The following is a 20194-nucleotide window of genomic DNA, read 5'->3' as shown; positions in this document are numbered from 1 at the left end:
AAGGAGGAGCCTGGGGTGAGGAGGCAACAATTGCAGCCCGGGTTCCTGCTCATTGGCCCAGGATTCGCAGCGGGAGCAGCTGCTCATTCTGGTCAGCCAAGTGGCAGCACAGTGACTACCGGGGGGCAGCTCCTGTGTTGAGCATCTGCCCCCTGGTGGTCAGTGTGCATCATAGTGACTGGTCCATTGGTTGTTCTGGTCATTCCGCCATTCGGTCATGGGGCTTTGATTCTATAGAATATGTCAAGATTTTATCTTAATATGGAGAGAATATTAGCCAAACTTGATATGAAAAAACAGGTTGTGGTTGTAATTTGTGATTGTTACTTATGGTTGTAACCTGTTCTGATGGTAAGCTATGGTTGTAGCAGTTTGTGGTTGTAACTTGCTGTGATGGTACGTTGTTACAGTTATGTGTGTGAGAAGTTATTGGTGGTAACCCTGTGATACTCCCCACAGTCCTGGCAGTGGTACTAGCATTTGCTCCTTTTTTGCAGGAACTGTGTACTTTTCATATGGGAAGAGTGTTTTCTTCTGATCAAAGGATACTGTAGTCAAATTTGTCCTTCAGAACACCTTTCCAGACAGTGTCATCTTGAGTAAAAAGCTCTAAAGGCCTCTAAATGAAACTTGCAGGTGTCAGGAGTACATGGAACATTTAAAGGGCAAACCCAGCAAATGAGCCAATTACTCCTGGGTGACAAATGGTATTTCCAGATGGGGAGATTAGGGCAGTAGTAGTGTATGTATGCATGCACATGAATAAAAGTCTGAATGATTTTATTCCTTATTAAAAGTACATGCTTTAGCAATGAGGAAGTGTTAGGAAATTCTTTAATTAGGCTCATATTTGAACTTGTCTTATAAAGAATCAGTTGTTAGCTCAAGTTTTACTCTCTGTCATTATGGATCTCAGTAAAAGAAGATAAAAGGGGTCCTAGCAAAAAATACAAGTGTGAAACTGAAACATTTTGATAAGCACATGATGCATTTCCCAGACACTCTCCTCTGTGCCAACATGCTAATGCCATGCGTGAAGATAAAACATCACATTTAAATAAATGATGATCTTCACCCTAAAAACAATTATAATTCATGCAACCTTGATTCTTAGGCACATAGACTCAACTATAGTTTTGGAGTGTAATTCTGAAATGTTATTTGTTATATATTTTTTCTCCAGAAAACATTTCTGCTGGCCTTATAGGAGCCCCCTTGTCTTTAGGTGACAGTGACAGTCTTGTCAACAGGTTGCATCTGTTATCTCACCTCCTACCTTCCTATGAAATCCCTGTTGAGTTTACTGGTTGGTGGCTTGCTCAGGCTAAAGGAGCTGCTGGCTCTCCCTATTCACTTGCTACTGAGATTGCCACATTAACTGACAATACTGCAAGTCACGTGGGTCCCCTTTAGCAGCTGCAGTGCAGTTGCTGGTTTTTATGGCCTGTTTACTCCACCTCAGTTGAACTAGTCTGGGGGAGGGGGGAATGTGAGCAAGCCTGGGCAAAAAGGCCGCAGACTCCAGCTGTTCTCACTGTTCCCTAAAATGGCTGTCTTTGATTATCCACAGTTAGAATTGCTTTTTGAGGAGATGATTTATTCATTCCCTCATGCCAGAAATCCTCCCCCTTAGTATCTTTTGAAACTGGAATATTACTTCTCTTTGCCTCCCCTCAAGCCCAGACCCATGTCATCTCTGCTTGGGTCATCACCTTAACCTCTTAACTGGTCTCCTGGATGTAGTTTTTCCTCCTTGCAGTGGCCAGAGAGAACCATCAGGAATATGAAAGTGATCTTGTCAGACCTCTGCTTAAAACTATTGTATATTAATGAAAAGATAGCCCAGCTAAAAATGAGCATAAGATTTGAGCAGAAACTTCACAAAGGAAGTTATATGAATATGTTCAAAGTCATTAAGGAACTGCAAATTAAAACCACAAGAGATATCACAACACACCCACAAGAATGGCTAAAATTAGACAGACAATACCAAATGTCGGTCTGGATGTGGAGCAACTGAAACTCATACATTGTTGGTAGGAATGTAAAGTTTCTTATAAAACTGAACATACACTATGCATTGACTCTGCAATTTCATGTGTTTTCAAGAGAAATGAGAGCTTATGTCTAAAAAAAGACTTGTAAAAAATGTTCATGGCAGCTTTATTTATAATAGCCAAATAAAAGCAAAAAACTGGGAGCAACCCAAGTATCAATAGGAGAATCAGTGGATAGATAATTTATGATATACACTCATATGATGGAATAAATTACTGGTACACATAAAAACATGGATAAATGTCAAAACATTATGCTAAGTGAAAGAAGCCAAAGGGAAAAAAAGAGTACATACTAAATGAGCCCAAACATATTAAGTAATAATACTTGCAAACTAATGTGTTATGTTAGAGATGAGATTCATGGCTGTCAGGGCTGGGATACGGACAGGGAGTGATTGAACAGGGACATGAGAGAACTTTCTGGGGTGATGGTAACATTGTGTATTTTAGTGGGGATATGGATTTTTCAAGTATATTCATCTACCAAGACTTATCAAATGGTACACGTAAGATTTATCTATGTAAACTTTACCTTCAAAAGGAATCATGAGCAAATGTGGAACTCTAAATATGTTTAGAGGTCAGTATACTGATATCTGCAACTCTGAAATGCATCACAAATATAAGAAATATCATTGGATGGACAATGATAAAGCAAATAATGCAAAGTGTTCATTATAGGATCCAGATATTGGATATACTAGTATGAGTGTTCACTCTACAGTGCTTTCAGCTCTTTTGAATGTTAGAAAACTTTTTTAAAGAAGCAAACAAACAAATTCTCTTTAATGGCTCTCCACTGCCTATAAAATACATTGAAGCCCCTTAGCCTGGTGCCCTATTTTTCAGCCCTGGACCACCAGGTTCCTTTTATTTCCAAACATATGAACTGGTAATGCTTATCTTTAGGCCTTCACATTCTGTTTCTCTGTCTAAAAAGCCTTTCTTTCACCAGATGAATTCCCACTCATTCCCCAGAGAGTGCTAAGCCACCCATCCTTCAAGAGAAACCTTAGATTGCTTCTTCTCTGTTTTCCATAGCAACTAGACAATTTTACATTCCCATCAATAATATCTGAGGGTTCCAATTTCTTCACATCCTAGCCAACACTTACTTATTTTTTTTTTTATTATAGGCATCCTAATGTGTTTAAATCAGTATCTCATTGTAGGTTTAATTTGCATTTCCCTAATGACTAATGATGTTGAACATCTTTTCCTGTGCTTATTGGCCATTTGTGTGTCTCTGGAGAAATGTCTATTTGCATCCTTTGTCCATTTTAAAATCTAGTTATTTGCCTTTTTATTATCAAGTTGTAGAAGTTCTACATATATTGTCAGTACTAGTTCCTTATTAGATATACAATTTGCAAATGTTTTTTCCAGTTTGTGGGTTTGTCTTTCCATTGTTTTGGTGAAGTCTTTTAAAGCACAGAAGGTTTTGATTTTGATGAAATCCAACTTATTCTTTTTGTTTTGTTGCTTGTGCTTTAGTACTAAAGTTTTTACTTTTGATATCTCTTCCTTTTTAAGTCTCTGGATTTTGGGTCATGTTTGGAAACTCATTCCTTGCCCCAAGACAATATAAATGTTGTCCTACATTTTCCTGTAGTGCTTTTATGGCTTCATCTGTTTTGTATTTATTGGGAACTTCCATGGAAGGTATTGGATTAGATAAATTTATTTTATGCCAGTGGTTCATCAGTTGTCCCAATACTATCTTTTATACAGCATGCATTTCATAAAGGAACTGGGTTCATTCTGTGCTCAGAGGAAGTAAATAGAGCTCTGTTGCCGAATGAGGATCAAAGCCATGACACTGGCTTGGCTAACTGCAATGGCAGGTCTGTGTGGCTGACTTTAGTTTAGGTTCATGCAACTAGAAGGGATGGAAGGATCTTAAATGCCTATTTTTTTTCTAATTGTTTAACCTCATGGTGTTTCTAGCTCACATGTCCATCTGAGCAATGAGTCTCCCACAGGATGGGATCACTTTTTTTGAAGGGGAGAGAAATAACATGGTTTTAAAAAAAATAATCTTAGGATAATGCTTCTGTACTGTCACAGGTTGTCAGTTAGTGAGGAATTTGTAGAGATGTGTTGAGATTTTGAGTCTTTTTGACAGCCTGGGAGAGTACCAGGTCTCTCTGTTTGCATCTGGATGAACAATAGCCAGCGGCAGTCCTGTTTACATTTCATGTAACACCCTCTTAACTCAGCCATCATATAGACTGTGAGGTTCAAGTTGCTGTGAATCCTCATGACCATATCATTAACAAGGAAAGAGAGACTTGTGAACACTCAGCGTCATTTCACCTCAAGGTGAAAGAAAGAATAGGTTGAATTGCTCAGATCTGTCTGGAAATCTGGTGACATGTCAGTAGAAGACGCCTGTGAGGGGGCTTGCCTGTCTAGCACAGCAGAGGGGGGGCCACTGATGAACCCCCATTGTGGTTTTTAAAATGCCAGTGTTCTTTTTTTGTAAATAACCATTCATATCCAATCATGGGTCTTTATAAAATGCATTTAACCCAAGGTTTCTGCCCCAGGTGGGAACATAACAAACCTCATTTTCTCCCACAAGATTCTTTTTAAAAAATAAACTATTTTTTAGAGCACTTGTAGGTTCACAGCAAAATTGAGCAGAATGTACAGAGAGTTCGCATATCAACCCTGCTCCCACACACCCATAGCCTCCTCCATTACCAACATCCCTTCCCAGAGGGTGGACATTTGTTACGATCCAGGAACCACATTGCCCCAGACTCTTTGATTGGTGAAGGAAATGTCAGAGTTCATTGCCTCCAACATCCCAGGGCGGTTCCCCCTGAGGACTCTGGGCTTTGTGAACAGTCTCCCTCCGTTAATGAGTGTTATGTCCTGAGAAGAAGAGGGCGACATGAAAGGAGTGCTCAAGGCTAATTAATGTCTTGAAATGGCACCATTTGCTTGGCAGGGAGCTGTTGGTCTGGGGAAGTGTGTGTGTGTTTGTGTTTTATGAAATTTTATCTCATGTATAGATTCCTGTGACCACCACAGTCAAGATAAAGGACAGTTGTGCCACCGCAAGGATCCTGCCTGTTTTCCTTTTATAATCACAGACAGCCCTCCCCCCCCTCCACCCTCCTTAACTCCTGTCAGCCACTCATCTCATCTCCATCTCTGTGATATTTCAGAACCTTTTGAATTTCAAAATCCTGGGTAAGGGATTGTCAACCTGCATTTGTGTATGTTCCAAGAACAACTCCAAATCTATGCCAAGCTGGAAGTGGAAGCCCTTAAAAACTCTTATGATTTAATCCTGTAGCATCTCATAAGGATGCTGTATTTTACCTAAGTTACATGAACAGAAACATCTGGATGTGAAGAAAAGCAGATAAAGTACTAGGCACAGGAAGAAAGTAAATTGAAAATATTAACCGTAAATCTCACTGGCTGGTGGGATTATGAATATTTATGCTAGCCTTTTATCTTCTTTAAAACAAAGTTTTATATACACTTCAGATAAAGAATAAATACTTCTTACCATAGTAGATACATGGGACACACATACTGTTGTCATTCAGAGTCAGGCTCACCTGGCATGAGCCCAGCTCAGCCACCTGTTGGCAAGTCCTTTAGCTTCTGCTCTCTCTTCTGTAAGATGGGGATCATCTGCCCCATTTGATTGCAAGGAAATTCAATGGAGTACTGTGCATTAGGATCTGGGTGGGATATAACAAATGCTCAATGCATAGTTGCTATCATTTTGAAAATAAAAATTCTTACCTGGAAGCCTGGGCTTTGCGAGTCCTGCTTCATTTGGGAGGTTTACTGGCTGGAGCCTGTGCAGGGGGTAATAAGAAGGGTCAGGGAATTGGAAAGGGACTGTTTCTCCTAACCCCGAGCTGAATGGTCACAGACTCACGGCGGACACTATGTGCTTTTGTCCTTTCTCTAGGTGATGGCCGATATGGCAACAATGATGACTCTGAAGCTGGTGAGTTTGAGTCCCAAGATTTCTGTTGGAAACCACAAGGAGACATAGTGCTGGCCCACTCTGATCGCAGAGTTGGCCTTCCAGACCTTCCCCTGAATGTTTCTGCTAAAGAACTGTGAGGCCAACAGCAGAGGGACAAAGTCATTTAAAGGAATGAATCATGAAAACATGGATCCCCAGGGAGGTCATCCCATGGGAACCTCGCTGGCATGAGACCCAGAGACCTAACTGGAACTGAGTTAAATAGGGAGGGACTGCGCCATTTCCATGTCCACCTTTTAAGCTTCTCAAAATGGAAATCCTTATGGAAAATGAGAAGCATTTGGCAAGTCCAAGGGGGCACTATGTCACTTGAACCCTTTTGATACAAATGGCTGGGCCTCTCAACACTGGCTCAGAGGTCCTGAGCATTAGAACAAACTTAGGTCAGTGTCTGAGCCAATTCTTGTGGTACAGTTAGCTTGACCTTGAGTCTTCTTTCTCCCACCCTCACCTTTACCCAGGAATGTCACCAGAGACTGGCACCATTGCCGGTGTGGCCAGTGCCCTGGCCATGGCCCTGATTGGCGCCGTTACCAGCTACATCTCCTACCAGCAGAAGAAGTTCTGCTTCCGCATCCAGCGTAAGTGGATCTGCCTTGTAGCTGCTTGTGGCTGTGCCCGCAGCAATTGCATTCCCCCCAATCCTGGATGTGAACAAATGGTTAAGGCCTTTTGAGGGAAAGGGGAAGAAACATGAGCAAGTTGAGATTCTGGTCTATTCCACAGCCTGCCTGAGAGCAACTCCAGAGAAGACTTCCTGGGGGTGGGGCGGGGGAGTTGCAGTTTTGGAAATCCTGGAGGACAGGTCTAGGCCAAACTGAAGTGTAAACCAGCCTAGAAGAGAGGATGGGGCTGGACACATTGACCTTGGTCTTCCAGGATTCCAGTTTCTAGAAGCCAGATTTCTGTGGGGGCAGAGCCCAGTGGCCATTGTGATGTTTCCTTGTCATAGAACAGGAGAGACCCTGGGATGTCTGTATGGCCTCAGATTTCACCCAAAGGAATTTGGGAGCGTCAGAGGCTCTGGGGTCAACAGCTCCCTCTTCTGGTGTCATTTTTCTCCAGAGCAGAAGGCAGCAGTCTCTGGGGACCACTCATTCTGGCAACCTTTCCCTTCCTTTCAGATCCCAAGAAGTCACTGCCCTGGTGTCCCTGCTCCTCCCTGTGTGAGCCAGAACATCTTAAAATACGTGGAATTGTGAATTGTTTTAAAGGAGTAGGAATGCAAGAGAGAAACTAAATGTAGTTTTGCCCCTTCCTTTACATGCTAGATTTGTGAAAGCTAGGATGCATCTGTTTTATGCCATGGTTTTCTATAAGATGTGGTACAAATGGAATTCTATCTTGGAAGCTGTCAGGTACCCGTGGGAATGCTGTTGGGCGGGGGCAGAAAAACCACACTTGTTGGTTTTATAAGCACAGCTTTGATGTGTCACTGTTTGCTAAGAGCGTATCCCTAAGACTGGTGATTTTTAGTTCAAGGGACAGTATCTGACTCAGCAGTAGATTTCCTCTTTCCTAAATTTAGGATTATCCCCTATGAGGCTTCTCTTACCCTTGCTCTAGGACTCTGCCCTTAATTCTAGCTGGGAGCTGAGCTCCCCAGAAAATTAACCCAAGTCCCAGAATGTTTTGAATGTGGATATTGCTGAAATCTCCAACTGCTTTTCATCTGGCCATCATATTTGCTTCTTTTACTCTTATACAACATTCTTGACCAGGGCCACCACATACAGCTGCACAGACTGCGCACAGTACTCTGGGGGCACCATTCACATCTCAGTACACAACCTGTGCAACTGTTCATGGTCTCCCTGCTGGAGATACTGTCACCTCACCAGGAATTGCGTAGCTTGGCTGTAGAGTGGTGTGAACAAGGAAGAGTCAGGAGTGCAAACCTGGAGGCTGGATTGTCCTTAGAGCTTTCCTTTGTCCCAGCATAAAATAAAAGAAACGGACTGGCTTAAAACAACAGAAATCTATTCTCTGCCAGTTCTGGAGGCCAGAAGTCCAAGATCAAGGTGTCAGCAGGGTTGGTTTCTTCTGGGAGCTCTAGGAAATGATCCTTTCTTGCCTCTTCCAGGTTCTGGTGGCCCTAGATGTCCCATGGTATATGGTTGCATCACTTCAGTCTCTGCCTCTGTCTTCACATGGCCTTTCCCTCTGTGTCTGATTCTCCTATTTTGTCTCTTATACAGACACTTGTCATTAAATGGAGGGTCCACCTGGATAATCCAGCCTGATCTCATCTCAAGATCCTTAACTTGATCACTTCTGCAAAGACCCTTTTCCAAATAAGGTCACATTTACAGGTTCCAGGACATACCTTTTTGGGGGCCACCATAGACTCCAGTACAGCATCATTACCCAAAGAGTAAGAACTCCCACAGCCCCACCGATTAGGAATGACGTACACCCTCATCTCATAGATGAACAGAGGCACAGACAGTCCTTGAAGGAACTTACTCCAGATGGGAAGCCATGAATCCAGAAGGGGTACCAGTAGGTAGAAACAGGGAGGAGAAAAAAGGTTGATTTCCAAACTAAAAAAGAGATGTCTGGGTTGTATCTGTTTGTCTCTGTGGGGGTACTAAGGTGAAATGAAAATACATTATTTTCACATAAAACAGACAGATATGAGCTTTTCAAATTGGATTATCAGGGAAGCCAAGTAAAATGTGAACACATGAAGGACTTGGTGTGTAGAACTGAGCAATTTATATGATATTTGGGAAAGAATAAACCCAAAAGAGGGAGTGTTAATGACAGCTGAAAGTTATGTGGCAACAAAGCTGGAGGGCATGGATGTGACCTTTCTGGGGGGTAGCCTCGAGGTGAGGGTATTGCTGGGCCAGGCAGTGGGGGTGAGCCTGCTGGCAGGGTGGCATAGGCGAGGGAAGCAAGTGGGCTTGTAGGACTATGATAGCTCCAAAGAAGTTCATGGAACCCACTGGCCTCACAGATCCCTGAGTGGGAGCCAATAGGCCTCTCCCCAACCCCCATTCAGTCTAAAGGAAGGCTTCCCTCCCTGCCACAGACTTCAGACTACACCCTCTGGCTCCTGTATGAGTGGACCCTCATCTTTGGCCCTGTTTTTTCCCCCCTTCAGTCTGTTAATGATGTCATTATCATTGCTTAACCTACATTGTCCTGAATCCCTTTACTGGACACTTGTGCAAGTGCTAACATCACCCCCAATTTACACAGAAGGGAGCCAAGTGTGAAGTATCCCCCAGTTTTGAAAAGGACCTTTTTTGCTTTTGTATCCACTCCCTGTACTACCACATTTCTCTTCAGAGTTTTTAAGTTGCGTCCACCCCATCCTTGTGGCCCCTCTCACAGATTCCACCAGTCCTCCTGGATCCTCCTGTCTCCTCATGCCGCATCCATGGTTTACCAATCCTGGGGCTTGTGCCCCCTGCTCTGGGGTCACACCACCACCATGGCCCATGCCTTTCCAGGGCCAGGTCTCCTAGTCCTCTATCTGGATGGTTCCATCAGCCTCCTGCCTGCCCCAGTGTTCCACACACTTCCCCCTGCACGGAGCAGCCAGAAGGACCTGCTTAAAAATGCACAGAACCAGCTCTGCCAGGACCTCCCATGTTACCCACTCCTCCCAGGTCATGGCTGAGCCCCTGAGCTTGTCATTCTGTGGTTTGTTCCACTCAAACCACAACCCTGCCCTTTCGCTCCCCTCCCCACCCTTGCAGCCATGGCCCCATAAGGTTTTCTCCATAGCCATACTCACTTCCTTGAGTGTGCCTTGGGGCCTCCAGCATCCTCTCTTGCTGTCCCCTCTTCACTTAGCCTTTCTCATTCTTTGGGCCTGGGTTACCTTCCCAGGAAGCCTTCCGACCCTCCCAGCCTGATGGCCCTGACTAGATGTCTCTCCTGGATGTGCCCACAGCGCCCCCTGCTGACTGGTATGGAGATCATGAGGAAGGATTGGGCTTGGTGGTTTGTTTCTGCATCTGTGACTGCTTCCCTGTTCACTCTCTGGACTGTCAGCCTGTGGGAAGACTGTGTGTGCTTCATGTGTTATGTACCTGGTACCTACACTGGGTGGGAATCAGAAGGAATCCCATGGATGTGGGGTGGCTAAAACCACTGTGAAGCTGGGGGCTGGGACTTCCTGCCCAGGGTGGCCTCAACTATCACTGCGTGGAGGTCAGGAAAAGCAGAGCAGAAACCACTCTGCACGGGGTGCACCAGCAAGCCCCCCAAGGGATGGTGTGTGGCTACTAGGAGGGTCTCTCCCCAATGTGGCCCTCAGGGGCTTCCAGCCTTTTCTGCCATCAAAAGGGCTCAGGTTTTGGGGACCTTTTGCTTCCCGTCTCTGCCTTCAGTGCCAAGGGCCAGCGTGTTTCACCAAAAGCCCGTGTGCTTTGTTGCCGGGGGCTGAGTTCTTGCTCCAGGGTCCTAAGTTTTGTGTCTTGCCTTCAGATGCAGCAGAAGGTCAAGGTAACAATGTACTTTGACTTACTTGTTTTTCTCTTCTGCTTTGGCCTCAATGCCTCATTGTCTTCCCCCCTCCCCCCACCATCCTGCTGCTCTTGCTCCTTCTCACCGCTCTCCACCGCTCTTCCTTGGCACTTTCCAACTTGGCTGCAACCACATCATCTTTAGCTTTCCCTGATACACACGGGAGGGTGCCACCTGCCAGACTTTCTGTCCCTAGGCTGGGTTCAGGGATGTGTGGGAGGGAGTGAAGGTCCTATGTAGGATTCAGATGCCCCCTGGTGGTCATCCCTGAGGAGCAAACCAGATGGCTGCCCACAGGTAAAAGCCAGTGCAGTGCATGCCAGGGTGGCAGCTGGACAGTGATCAGAGGTCAAGGAGTCTCCCATCCCCTGCCCATCAGCTGGGGATAGCTTTTCCCAGCTCCATCACCTACCCTGTCCCATATGGGGGCTAGCCACACCTGCTGACAGATGCCCACATTTTTACTGGACCCATCTGGTATCGCCTTGAGCCAGCAAGCATCAGGGCATACAGGCATACTTTTCTAGGCAAGGAGCCTGAATGCAGCCTAGGAGGGTGGAGTGACTTACACTGGTGCCTACTCATTTGGTTGGTTGGTTGTAACCATGATCCAGTGTTCCTGCAGGCCCAGAGCTCTGATGAGATTTCCAGTCTCTTGCCCATCTAAGGATAAGACAGGGGCTCTTGACTCTCCTCAGGCAGCAGGGGTTGGGTCCACTCTGGGTCCTGAGTAATGGCCCTTATGTCCAGCATGGTGCTGCTCAGTGGCCAGAGCGCTGGCATGCAGAGCATGCTTTGTAGAGTCCCCAAGTCCCTCTCGAAAGTAGGTGGGAGAAAGCCAAATAACTAGACCAGAGAAGCTGTTGCTGGGCCCTAGCACCTGTATGTGGCAGGGCCAGTGCCATTCCCACTGCCTAGAGGATCTGGTTGGCCTCTCCATGCAGGTGTTGCCGGGAAGGCTGTACACTAGCAGGAGGCTTTGCAGGCATCTCCAAAGTGAGCTCCACTCAGCTATCTGCCCCTCTACTCAGCATCCATCGGTTACTCATGCAGTGCTTGGCTCCCTCTCTGCCTTCCTGGCCCCTGGCCCAGCATATGGACCCATGGGTGACACTGAGCCCTGCTATTGGGTGCCCCCTCTGCTGAGCGGAGCTGCTGTCTGGCCCACAATCTACATGCGGTGCCACCTGCCCTATGCGGACGGGGTTTGTCAGGGGCCTTTGCCATGTGATATCATTTCTGAGGATGATGATGAGAATTGGGCAGGCAGCACACTCCCAGCCAGCCACTCTGCCTAGATGAAGACATGTATGTGGCTCAGGGTGCAGGGTCCGAGTCTGTGAAGGGAGTTGGAGGACTTAGACGGGAGTGCTTGATCATGGTGGGAGACCCTTTGGTTCAGTTGCTAACTCTGCCCTTTGCCCTTTGCAGAGGGTCTCAATGCAGACTACGTGAAGGGAGAGAACCTAGAAGCTGTTGTGTGTGAAGAACCTCAAGGTAAAGACTTTTTGGTCAGTGTCCCTTGCCAAAGGTCCCCTAGTTGGTGAGCCCAGCACTGTGCTAGGGAAGCAGGAAGTGCAGAGGTGTCTGTTTCTAGAATATCCAGGCAGAACAAGGGCTGCAGTGGCCTAGAGGTCCCTGCACTCAGCCCCTGATCAGATGGCCATCAGGGAGAGTGGGACCACAGCCAGGGCCAGCTGATGCTGTGTTGAGGACTTCGGTGCACTATTGGGGCTCGGGCTGTGCTCCTGAGTTATCTGAGCATGAGCCCCAGGCCCCTGTACTCCCTACAATGAAAATAGATGACTCCAGACAAATTCTCATAGAGCCCTGGGGAATATTTTACCCTAGACACATAAACTTTCAATTTGAAAATTGCCAAAGGCAAGAGGGAACTTTGTTAAAACATAGACCCTATTATTGGAACCCGTCTCCCTCCCTTCCTCCCTCCCTCCCTTCCTCCCTCCCTCTCTCCCTCCCTTTTTCCCTCCCCCTCCCTCATTTCCTCCCTTTCTCCCTCTACCCTCCTTTCCCCCCTCTCCCTCCCTCCTTCCCTCCTTCCCTGTCTCCTTCATGGTCATGAAGCCCTTTCTGGGTGCAGGAGCCATCAGCAATGGAGGCTGCATAAGGTCAAGCTGCTGGCCTAGAGGGCCAATTTCTCAGGGTAGATACCACCTGTGGCTCTAGAATTTGAGTGGGGTGGTCAGGAAAGGCTGTTTTCCTCAGTAGAGGCTGGGTAGGCATCTTGTGGCTATATTAGAGGGCAGCAGCAGTGGGGGTGCACAGCGTGCCCCATGCCCTTGCTTAGGATGGGTACTTGACAGTACTGCACTGAATGGATTAAAGAGCCCTGACTTAAAACATGGGAAAACTGGCTCGACAGCAGCATTCACTATAAGCATTTTTAAAACTCTTAGCCAACATTGTGTGAGCACGTTCTGTAGACCAGGTACTGTGTCGAGTGCTTTATTTAAAATCCGCCCAGCAACCCCATCAGAAGCATTCCCGTTACAGATGAGGAAATGGGTTGCCCTGACTGGGGACAGAGTGGGCACTAGAGGGGAGTTTGGCCAGGAGGGGCTGTGCTGCCCCAGCCCCTGAACAGGACAGACAGGGAACCAGCTCGCTGTGTCCAGCAGGGGCTGAATTGTGTATTTGCACCTTCTGTGCAGCGTGGAAATGAATCCCTTCTAACGGGTGTTTTCTCTTCCCAGTGAAATGCTTAGAACTGCCACCACAGTCCGCGGAGCCACTGCAGCCCCAGCCGCCTCGGATCTGAGGGTCCCTTGCAGCAGCCGCTCACAGTGGTCTTGCCACTGAGGACCAAGATCCTTATTTCATTTGGACCCGCAGCTGCTGTACTGTTCCTTTGATATCATTGGCTTCTCGTTGTTCTTAAGTTTTCTGGATGAGCTCTTGGTGTTTGTGAGTTTGGTTTCTGTGCCCTGCAGACAGGATGGTGGTGCCCTCCCTGCCACAGATACCCTGAAATCCAGCCGTGGGAGCTGCTGGGTCACCCACTCCCCGAAACTAGACAATCCCAGGCCTTAGTGAGCTGGGGAGGGGGACCAAGCTGAGGGAGGCCAAGAGGACACTTGTGCTTAGGGGACAAGATACTGACCACAGGGTAGTGTGGTTCCTGACCCACTGGCAGGTTTCTGCCAAAAGGCAGCCCTAGTGTGACCTCAGAGAACAATCAGGGGGCCCAGCTAACATACGGTGCTTAGAGCCCCTGCAAGGAACGAATTAGTGAACACCAGGTAACACTGGGCACACACGACACCCAGGGTGGAGGTGGGGAGTCATTTCTGTCCTTTCCAATTCCAGCTTTGACACTCACTGCTGGGCTTCCAGAGAGCTGGTCCATGTGGAGACTTTACATTTTACATTTATTTAATTGCAAAAATGCATGCCATGCTAGTCCTGCCCTCAGAGTTTAGGAATTTTCTAGACAAGTACAAGCTGTGACTCTCAAGTCTAATTCCCATCTGATTCCATAGGGGACTGGATGTGGTCTCCAGGCTGACATGATTAGTTTTTAGGAATCATTTATGTACTAGAAATGAATTCATCCCCCTTCCTCTTGTGTTCTTATTTGGTAGCAAAAGATACAGACATCAAGAATGAGTATCAAAGCCAGAAGCATGCTTGTTGTTTGCTTAGAAATATATTTGAGGGGAAGGGGAGGGGAGGGGAGAAGAGGGAAGGGATGTTTGCTTGGTTTAGTGACGTATGCCTGCCTTGGCAAGTTTATAGATATACTGTCTGGCCTGTTGATGATGAGCACTGGGGGCCTGCTCACTGTGGGAAACACCAGAACCCAGGGACTGGCTCCTCACTTGACCTGGCACTATCTTATTGGGGCTGGAGCAGAGCTGACTTCCTGGAATGTTCTCTTTGGCCCACATGTGGTCCTGTTTCTGGGAGCTCTGCTGTCAGAGGCTGAGCTAGAGTATAGAGTCACTGTCTACTGATAATAAGTTTGGAGCGTCAAAAGTCAATCCCTGAGAACATAACGAAGGTCAGCAGGAAGATAGGCTCCTATTTACACAAGTCCATGTGCCTCTGCCCTGCACAGGAGGCCCCACCAGTCTCCCAGGCTCTGTGTTAGCTCCTTGTCTACTGAGCTGGGAGAGCCTACTCCAACTTAAGGAAACAGTTGAAATCTGAACAGACCCCATAGGTTATCTAATGCATGCCTCATGTGTTCATTTATGCACTTGTTTTAAAAACATACTCCATTGTGTGATGGTAATCAGTCCAGTTGGATTGTGTGGCTCAGTGCTGCCCTTCGGATCCATTCCCAATGCAGGCCTGCAGGTCCTAAAATGCCTTCTGTGTGGAGGTACCTCCCAGTCAGGCCAGGGGTATGTGTCTTTGAGGGGGCGTGGAGCACTGAGGACACTGGAGGAAGGAAAATGTGGCCTCCCCATGTTCCAAGAGATTGAGCAGGGGAGGCAGTGCTTGCAAGGTATGCCTGTTTCTAACACCTCCCAGCCCTCACTAGCCAGATTGTTGTCAACTTTGCTCGGCTTCCCCATCCCAACAATGACAAGAACTGATGGCCTGAATCCCTGGCCAGTGCTGGGCTGGAGGCAGCTATGAAGGATTTTTGCATCTATGGCTTGTTGCTACGTAGATAGGTTGACCTCAGGACCCAGGGACAGCCAGTGTCCTAAGGACAGGAGTCAGAGAGGGATTGTGTTAGGATGTCTGAGCACCAAGGCCCTCCTGAGGCCTTTAATGGGGAAAAAAGGGCCAGCGTATTTAATCACATGCTGGGAACTGTGGACATTTTATAGAGAAGTCAGTCACAGCAGTGAGTAGGATGAGGAGTGATGTGGCCTGTGTGGCCCCTGGCATGGCGAGGATTGGCACTGGAATTAGTTGGGTTTCTCCCCTTAGCTTTAACCTGAGGCTTGTGATGGCAAAGAACCTGCACCCCTCCATCTGGGATGAGAAGTCAACACGCTCTGTAAAGCCACATTCTGAGCAGCACTGACTTCAGTTGCCAAACCCATTTTGTTCCTCCCTAGCTCTCGGGGTGCCTTCTGCAGAATGAGTGCTCAAACCTGCTGCTAGTGGCTGGCCAAGCCTGGAAAGTCACTCAGCCACCCATTTGCAGAGCTGTCAACCCAGGTGGAGTACTGATACCTGCAGAAGCCTATGGGGCTTTTGTAACTATGTGATTATCTGAAAATTGCATTGGCTGGTGTGGGCTTCTCTCAGATGATAAGGGAGATAAAGTGAGTGAATTAGAAGGGCCAGTTGAAAAGAGCCAATCTGTATCAGCTTAACGTGGTGGGCAGGTTGGGCAGCGGGGGTGGGGGTGGGGGCAGAGCTGGCTCAGTGTTATTAACAGCACGTGGAGGAAGGAGACATGGCAGTTTTGTGGGGTGGAATACCCTCTCAGGTCAGACCCATAGAACAGTGCCAGGCCACTGCCTTGGCTACTTGGGTTGGGAGTTAGTATCAGTTCTCTGAGGAAGAAGAAATAGAGACTGATCAAGACCCCAGTACTTTTTATGTGCTTGTATTTAAGAGTGAATTGTAAACTGTCTCGTCTTTACATTAAACAAAATGGAACCTAAGAGATCATTGCATTGTGGTGGCGTTCAAGACACTTCCTTTGTCAGGTGATGCTGTTTTTTCCCCCTAATTATGATATGGAGCTGACCTCCTCCACACCCTCCCCAGCCAAAGGTATTTCTTTGGAAGGAGAGAGGTAGGTTAGGGGTGGCCCCACTCAGGGTATAAGAAGCTAAGGCCTAGAGCTGTACAGTGACGTGCCTGATGTTCCAGGGTGTGTGAGGGGCAAGGGGTGGCGGGAGGGCAAAGGCTCCAGACTCCTGACTCCCAAGCCCACTGCTTTGCCTTCTTCAATGAAAGGCAATATTGAGGGTGGCTGTGAGGTCTGTGCAGTGGTTTCAGCCAGAGAAACTGAGCAAGGAGGAGGGCCCTGCACCCCATCACTCATTGCTGCTCTGTGTGGTATGGCCTATTTGGGATAAAGTGTGCTCTTGTCATGACCCCACAGCTTGGCTTACAGAGTGAAAAGACAGCCTGACATTTCAGCATGAGCAAGATCCGGTGGACACTAGGAGAGCTTCCACATTGAGGTGGGTGACATTTTTGTTCTAGTAGTAAAACAGCACTAAGTCTTCAAACCCAAACCCACCCAGTGACTTTTCAGTGCAGAGGTTCTGCATGGCCAACTGGGGTCTCACACAGTGGCCCTCCCAGCATTGCCACTCAGCTGTCACTGCTGAGGACTACAGCTACAGTGACTGCTCCATGGAGAGGGACAGGGATCGAGGACTTTTTAAGAAGGGTGAGCCTCAGGGGTACCATGGTTTCATCCAAGCCCTTACAGCCCTCCAGAAGGCCAGCATTCCTTATGTAGACTTGGGGTGGGGACTCTGGGGCTTCTCAGAAGTGCACCCAGTTTTAGGCTCCAGGACTCATGGCCTGGAAAGACAGCTCTGACTCCTCAGAGCTGCATCTGGTTCTCAGGTGTCTCCAGTCCTTTCCTTTGTCCTTAACATTTTTTCAAGGTTAAGGTCAAGAGGCATTTCAGATTTTTAAATCACAGTACTTACCCATTTCAGCCAAAACACTGAAGACTTAAGATAAATTGCATTTATGATTTAGTAAATGAATTCAGTTATTTAAAGGCACATAATAAAATAACATGGATTGAATGTTTACCATTACTAATTTCCCCCGAGGGGGGGAAAATCTACCCAAACACTTAAAAAAAAGAAACCACAGAGCAAAGATATTATCATTTTAATTACAGATTGTAATATAGTGCATCAGGTGAGGCAAATACGATACTGTACCAGTTTTAAAAATCTGCACCGTAAAGGTTTTACATTCTAGTACACTTAAATAAAACCGAAAAAAAGAACTGCTTAGGTAACAAAACTATACTTCAAATTATTTTAGAAATAGTTTTGTGCTAGGAACATATAAAGGAGAATGATCTCGATTGCTGCTTTCAAATCGAATGGGAGTTTCAAGGGCTCCTCCTAGGGCCCCACATGCAGAGGAGGGTGCGACAGCCCAGCCTAGGCCCCCACCCTGCCCAGCACCACGCTAGCTGACCTGGGCAAGAATAAGCCCACTCTGCTGCTCTGGTTCTGTCAGAAGCCTCATCCAGTCCCCACCAAGTTTAATAGTCTTAGTGCAGCTGGGGATTAAAGGATATTTGTAGGGAACAAAAAAAGGGAATGTCTCCATTTAGGAAGAAAACAGTGTATCAATGAATTAATCCAGTTCATCCATTTGTAAATAAGCTTTCAGGTATGTTGGGAGCATAAATAAAAAGCTAATATAAATTGAACTATGATTTAGAAACAAATCCCCAGCTGATAAAAATGGAGAATTCATTTTAGGTAATCAAATTACTTGGAAGAAGTACTTCTGATACCTTACAAGTACCAGATAATTTTCTTTAAGAATCAGAAAGTTCCAAGTTGAAAAAACATCTATTCTCTTAACTATTTGTAAAAAAATCTTTTTTAAGAATATATTTTCAAAAATAAGGTCAATATGTAAGACTGTGCATGGCGTCCACTAATTAAACAAACTAGATATTCCAATGCAGTTGTACTCAGCTCTAACCCTATGGGCTTCTGAGGCTCCCTGACTCCAAAGGCAAGCTTAACTCCTGCAGTGATGGGGGTCCCAGTGATTGGCAGAAATGGGCAGGGCAGGGGGAGGGTTTGGCCTGCTGGAGCGGGTACAAGATTCTGTGACACCACACAGAGGAACTCAGCTCTAGCACTAGTGGATGGACCAGCTGATGGTAAATTAGTTCCTGCCCACAATGACAGAGTCCCAGAACCCAAATTCAGGAGGGAAGGCTCAAACCTGGGAAGAGAGGCCTGGCCGGAGAAGGTTGGCTCTGAGATGAGAAAACCCAGGGAAGTGCGTGTTATGCTTTTGGCAACTGAAGCCACAGCTCAGTGGTTGCTTTAAAATACTGACATGAAGTCATATGAATAAACTGAATTAAAGAGATCTTCAGACAGGCAGATAACAGGTGAGAGCGGACTCAGAAGCAGGAGGCTGCAAGGTCAGACAGGCCAGGAGCTATGGACAGCTCTGTGAAGGAGCCCACGGGGAGGCCAGCGCAGAGCTGCCAGAGTCCTCCCCCTCTGCAAAGTCATCCCGAGGGAAACTGCTGCTATTGCCATCAGTGGCCTAGGCCACCTCAGGGAAACTGCTGCTATTGCCATCAGTGGCCTAGGCCACCTCAGGAGGCAAGTACCAAAGTTAGGTGAGGCTAGAACACAATGCCTTTTAAACAACAGTATTCAAGTCGCGTTTTAAATGTACCACATAAAAGTTATCATGAGCTGTTTTTGAAAAGAATTTCTCACAGTCCAGTTAGCAGATACCTCCTGGGGTGACTAGTATAAACATAAAAAAGGACATAGGAAAATAAATGCATATTTCTCTTTTTAAAAAATACCTTACATGTACACAGCAGTAATTGGTATAGGGGCCCCCTTGCAAGAACTCTAGAACAGAGGGCAATGGTCTGTTTTTTCCCCAAAATAGTTAACTTTAAAACAGTCAAGTTGTAGCAAGGAGCTGAAAGAAGCCCGGGGCTGGCAACATGGTCTCTAAGTAAATGGTGTTTGTTTTAATGAAGGAAAGAAATGCTATGAGACTTTCTTGAACCTAAGCACTATGTTCCATTCACTATGGCTTCTCCCAAGCGCCTGGGCCAGTCACAGGGTCAATGGGACAGACAGCCACCCCTGAGAAACCCAACAGGAGGGAAATGGGATGTTCAGAAAACAAAAAAGTATAGACGACAGTGGGAGCTGGCACCTAGCCACACACAGGGTCGCTGGTTAGAAGTGCTGTCCAGATGTGGAGGGCACTGGGCCTAATCCTAAAAGACAAGATCACAATGTATAGCCGGAACAGGTCGCAGGACCCTTGCCTGAGTCACCTGGGAAAGCAGTGGAGCCGCAGGATGGCCTTGATGGCTGGACTCACCGGAACTACTGTCTCTGCAGCATCAGACTGAGGTGTGGACGGGTGTGACTGAGTGGGAAGGCGAGGAACCCCGCTCAGATGGGGATGAGGCTCGAGTGGCCACCTCCCGCTGCAGGTCCTCCACCCTCTTCTGCAGCTCCGCCCTCACAGCCAGCAGCTCCTTGAGATTTTGGTGAATTGGCATCTGGGGGCAAGCAGGACACAGCTGCGTTAGGCACTCATGGGCACTTTCAGCATGCAGATGCTTCTAACTGCAGGATGAGTTCACAACCAAGATGCCCATGTGTCCTCATGCTAAGCTACAGGGACTCTCTACCCAGGAGCCAGAGGTTCCAGCTAACCCCGTGGGGATGCTTTTGTCACCCTGTACTCCCCTGCCAGCTTGGCCAAATTCCCAGAGAACACAAGCAGGCTCAGGTGAAACCTCAACCTGCGCATCAGGCAAGGCCACAGGTACTGACTGGTCATAAAATGCTACTGGCTTCTGCCCCTCGCATGCATACATACCTTCATTACCTCTGAATTTTTACAATTTTATAAATAGCTCTACTGACTAAAAATGCTTCTGTTAAATCAGCACTTTCTACAACTTGAAGTTTCATTCATTTTCATTGAT

General features: G+C 46.9%; 2 protein-coding genes across 4 annotated transcripts in view; one reads left to right on the top strand and one right to left on the bottom strand.

The window, feature by feature from the left end:
* Window positions 1-16166, top strand: part of CD99L2 (CD99 molecule like 2) — a 95471-nt gene extending 79305 nt beyond the window's left edge. For 2 of the 3 annotated variants that reach the window (XM_081081324.1, XM_081081322.1), the window contains 5 exons: window positions 6001-6039; window positions 6543-6662; window positions 10525-10542; window positions 11995-12060; window positions 13278-16166. In XM_081081324.1, the coding sequence (XP_080937450.1) occupies window positions 6001-6039; window positions 6543-6662; window positions 10525-10542; window positions 11995-12060; window positions 13278-13342 (308 nt within the window). In that variant the 3' untranslated portion in view covers window positions 13343-16166. The remainder of the gene's footprint in view (window positions 1-6000; window positions 6040-6542; window positions 6663-10524; window positions 10543-11994; window positions 12061-13277) is intronic. The other variant, XM_081081323.1, reaches the window with a different exon arrangement.
* A 1169-nt stretch (window positions 16167-17335) lies between these two features.
* MTMR1 (myotubularin related protein 1) overlaps window positions 17336-20194 on the bottom strand; it is a gene marked incomplete at its 5' end in the record, with an annotated part of 63997 nt that continues 61138 nt past the window's right edge. The window contains 1 exon segment of the mRNA XM_081081325.1: window positions 17336-19762. Within this exon segment, the coding sequence (XP_080937451.1) occupies window positions 19601-19762 (162 nt within the window). The 3' untranslated portion in view covers window positions 17336-19600.

The sequence above is a fragment of the Myotis nattereri genome, assembly GCF_964212035.1.
Source record: "Myotis nattereri genome assembly, chromosome: X".
Classification (NCBI taxonomy): domain Eukaryota; kingdom Metazoa; phylum Chordata; class Mammalia; order Chiroptera; family Vespertilionidae; genus Myotis; species Myotis nattereri.
Note: the sequence above shows the minus strand (reverse complement) of the source record. Positions and strands in the feature narration are given on the sequence as shown.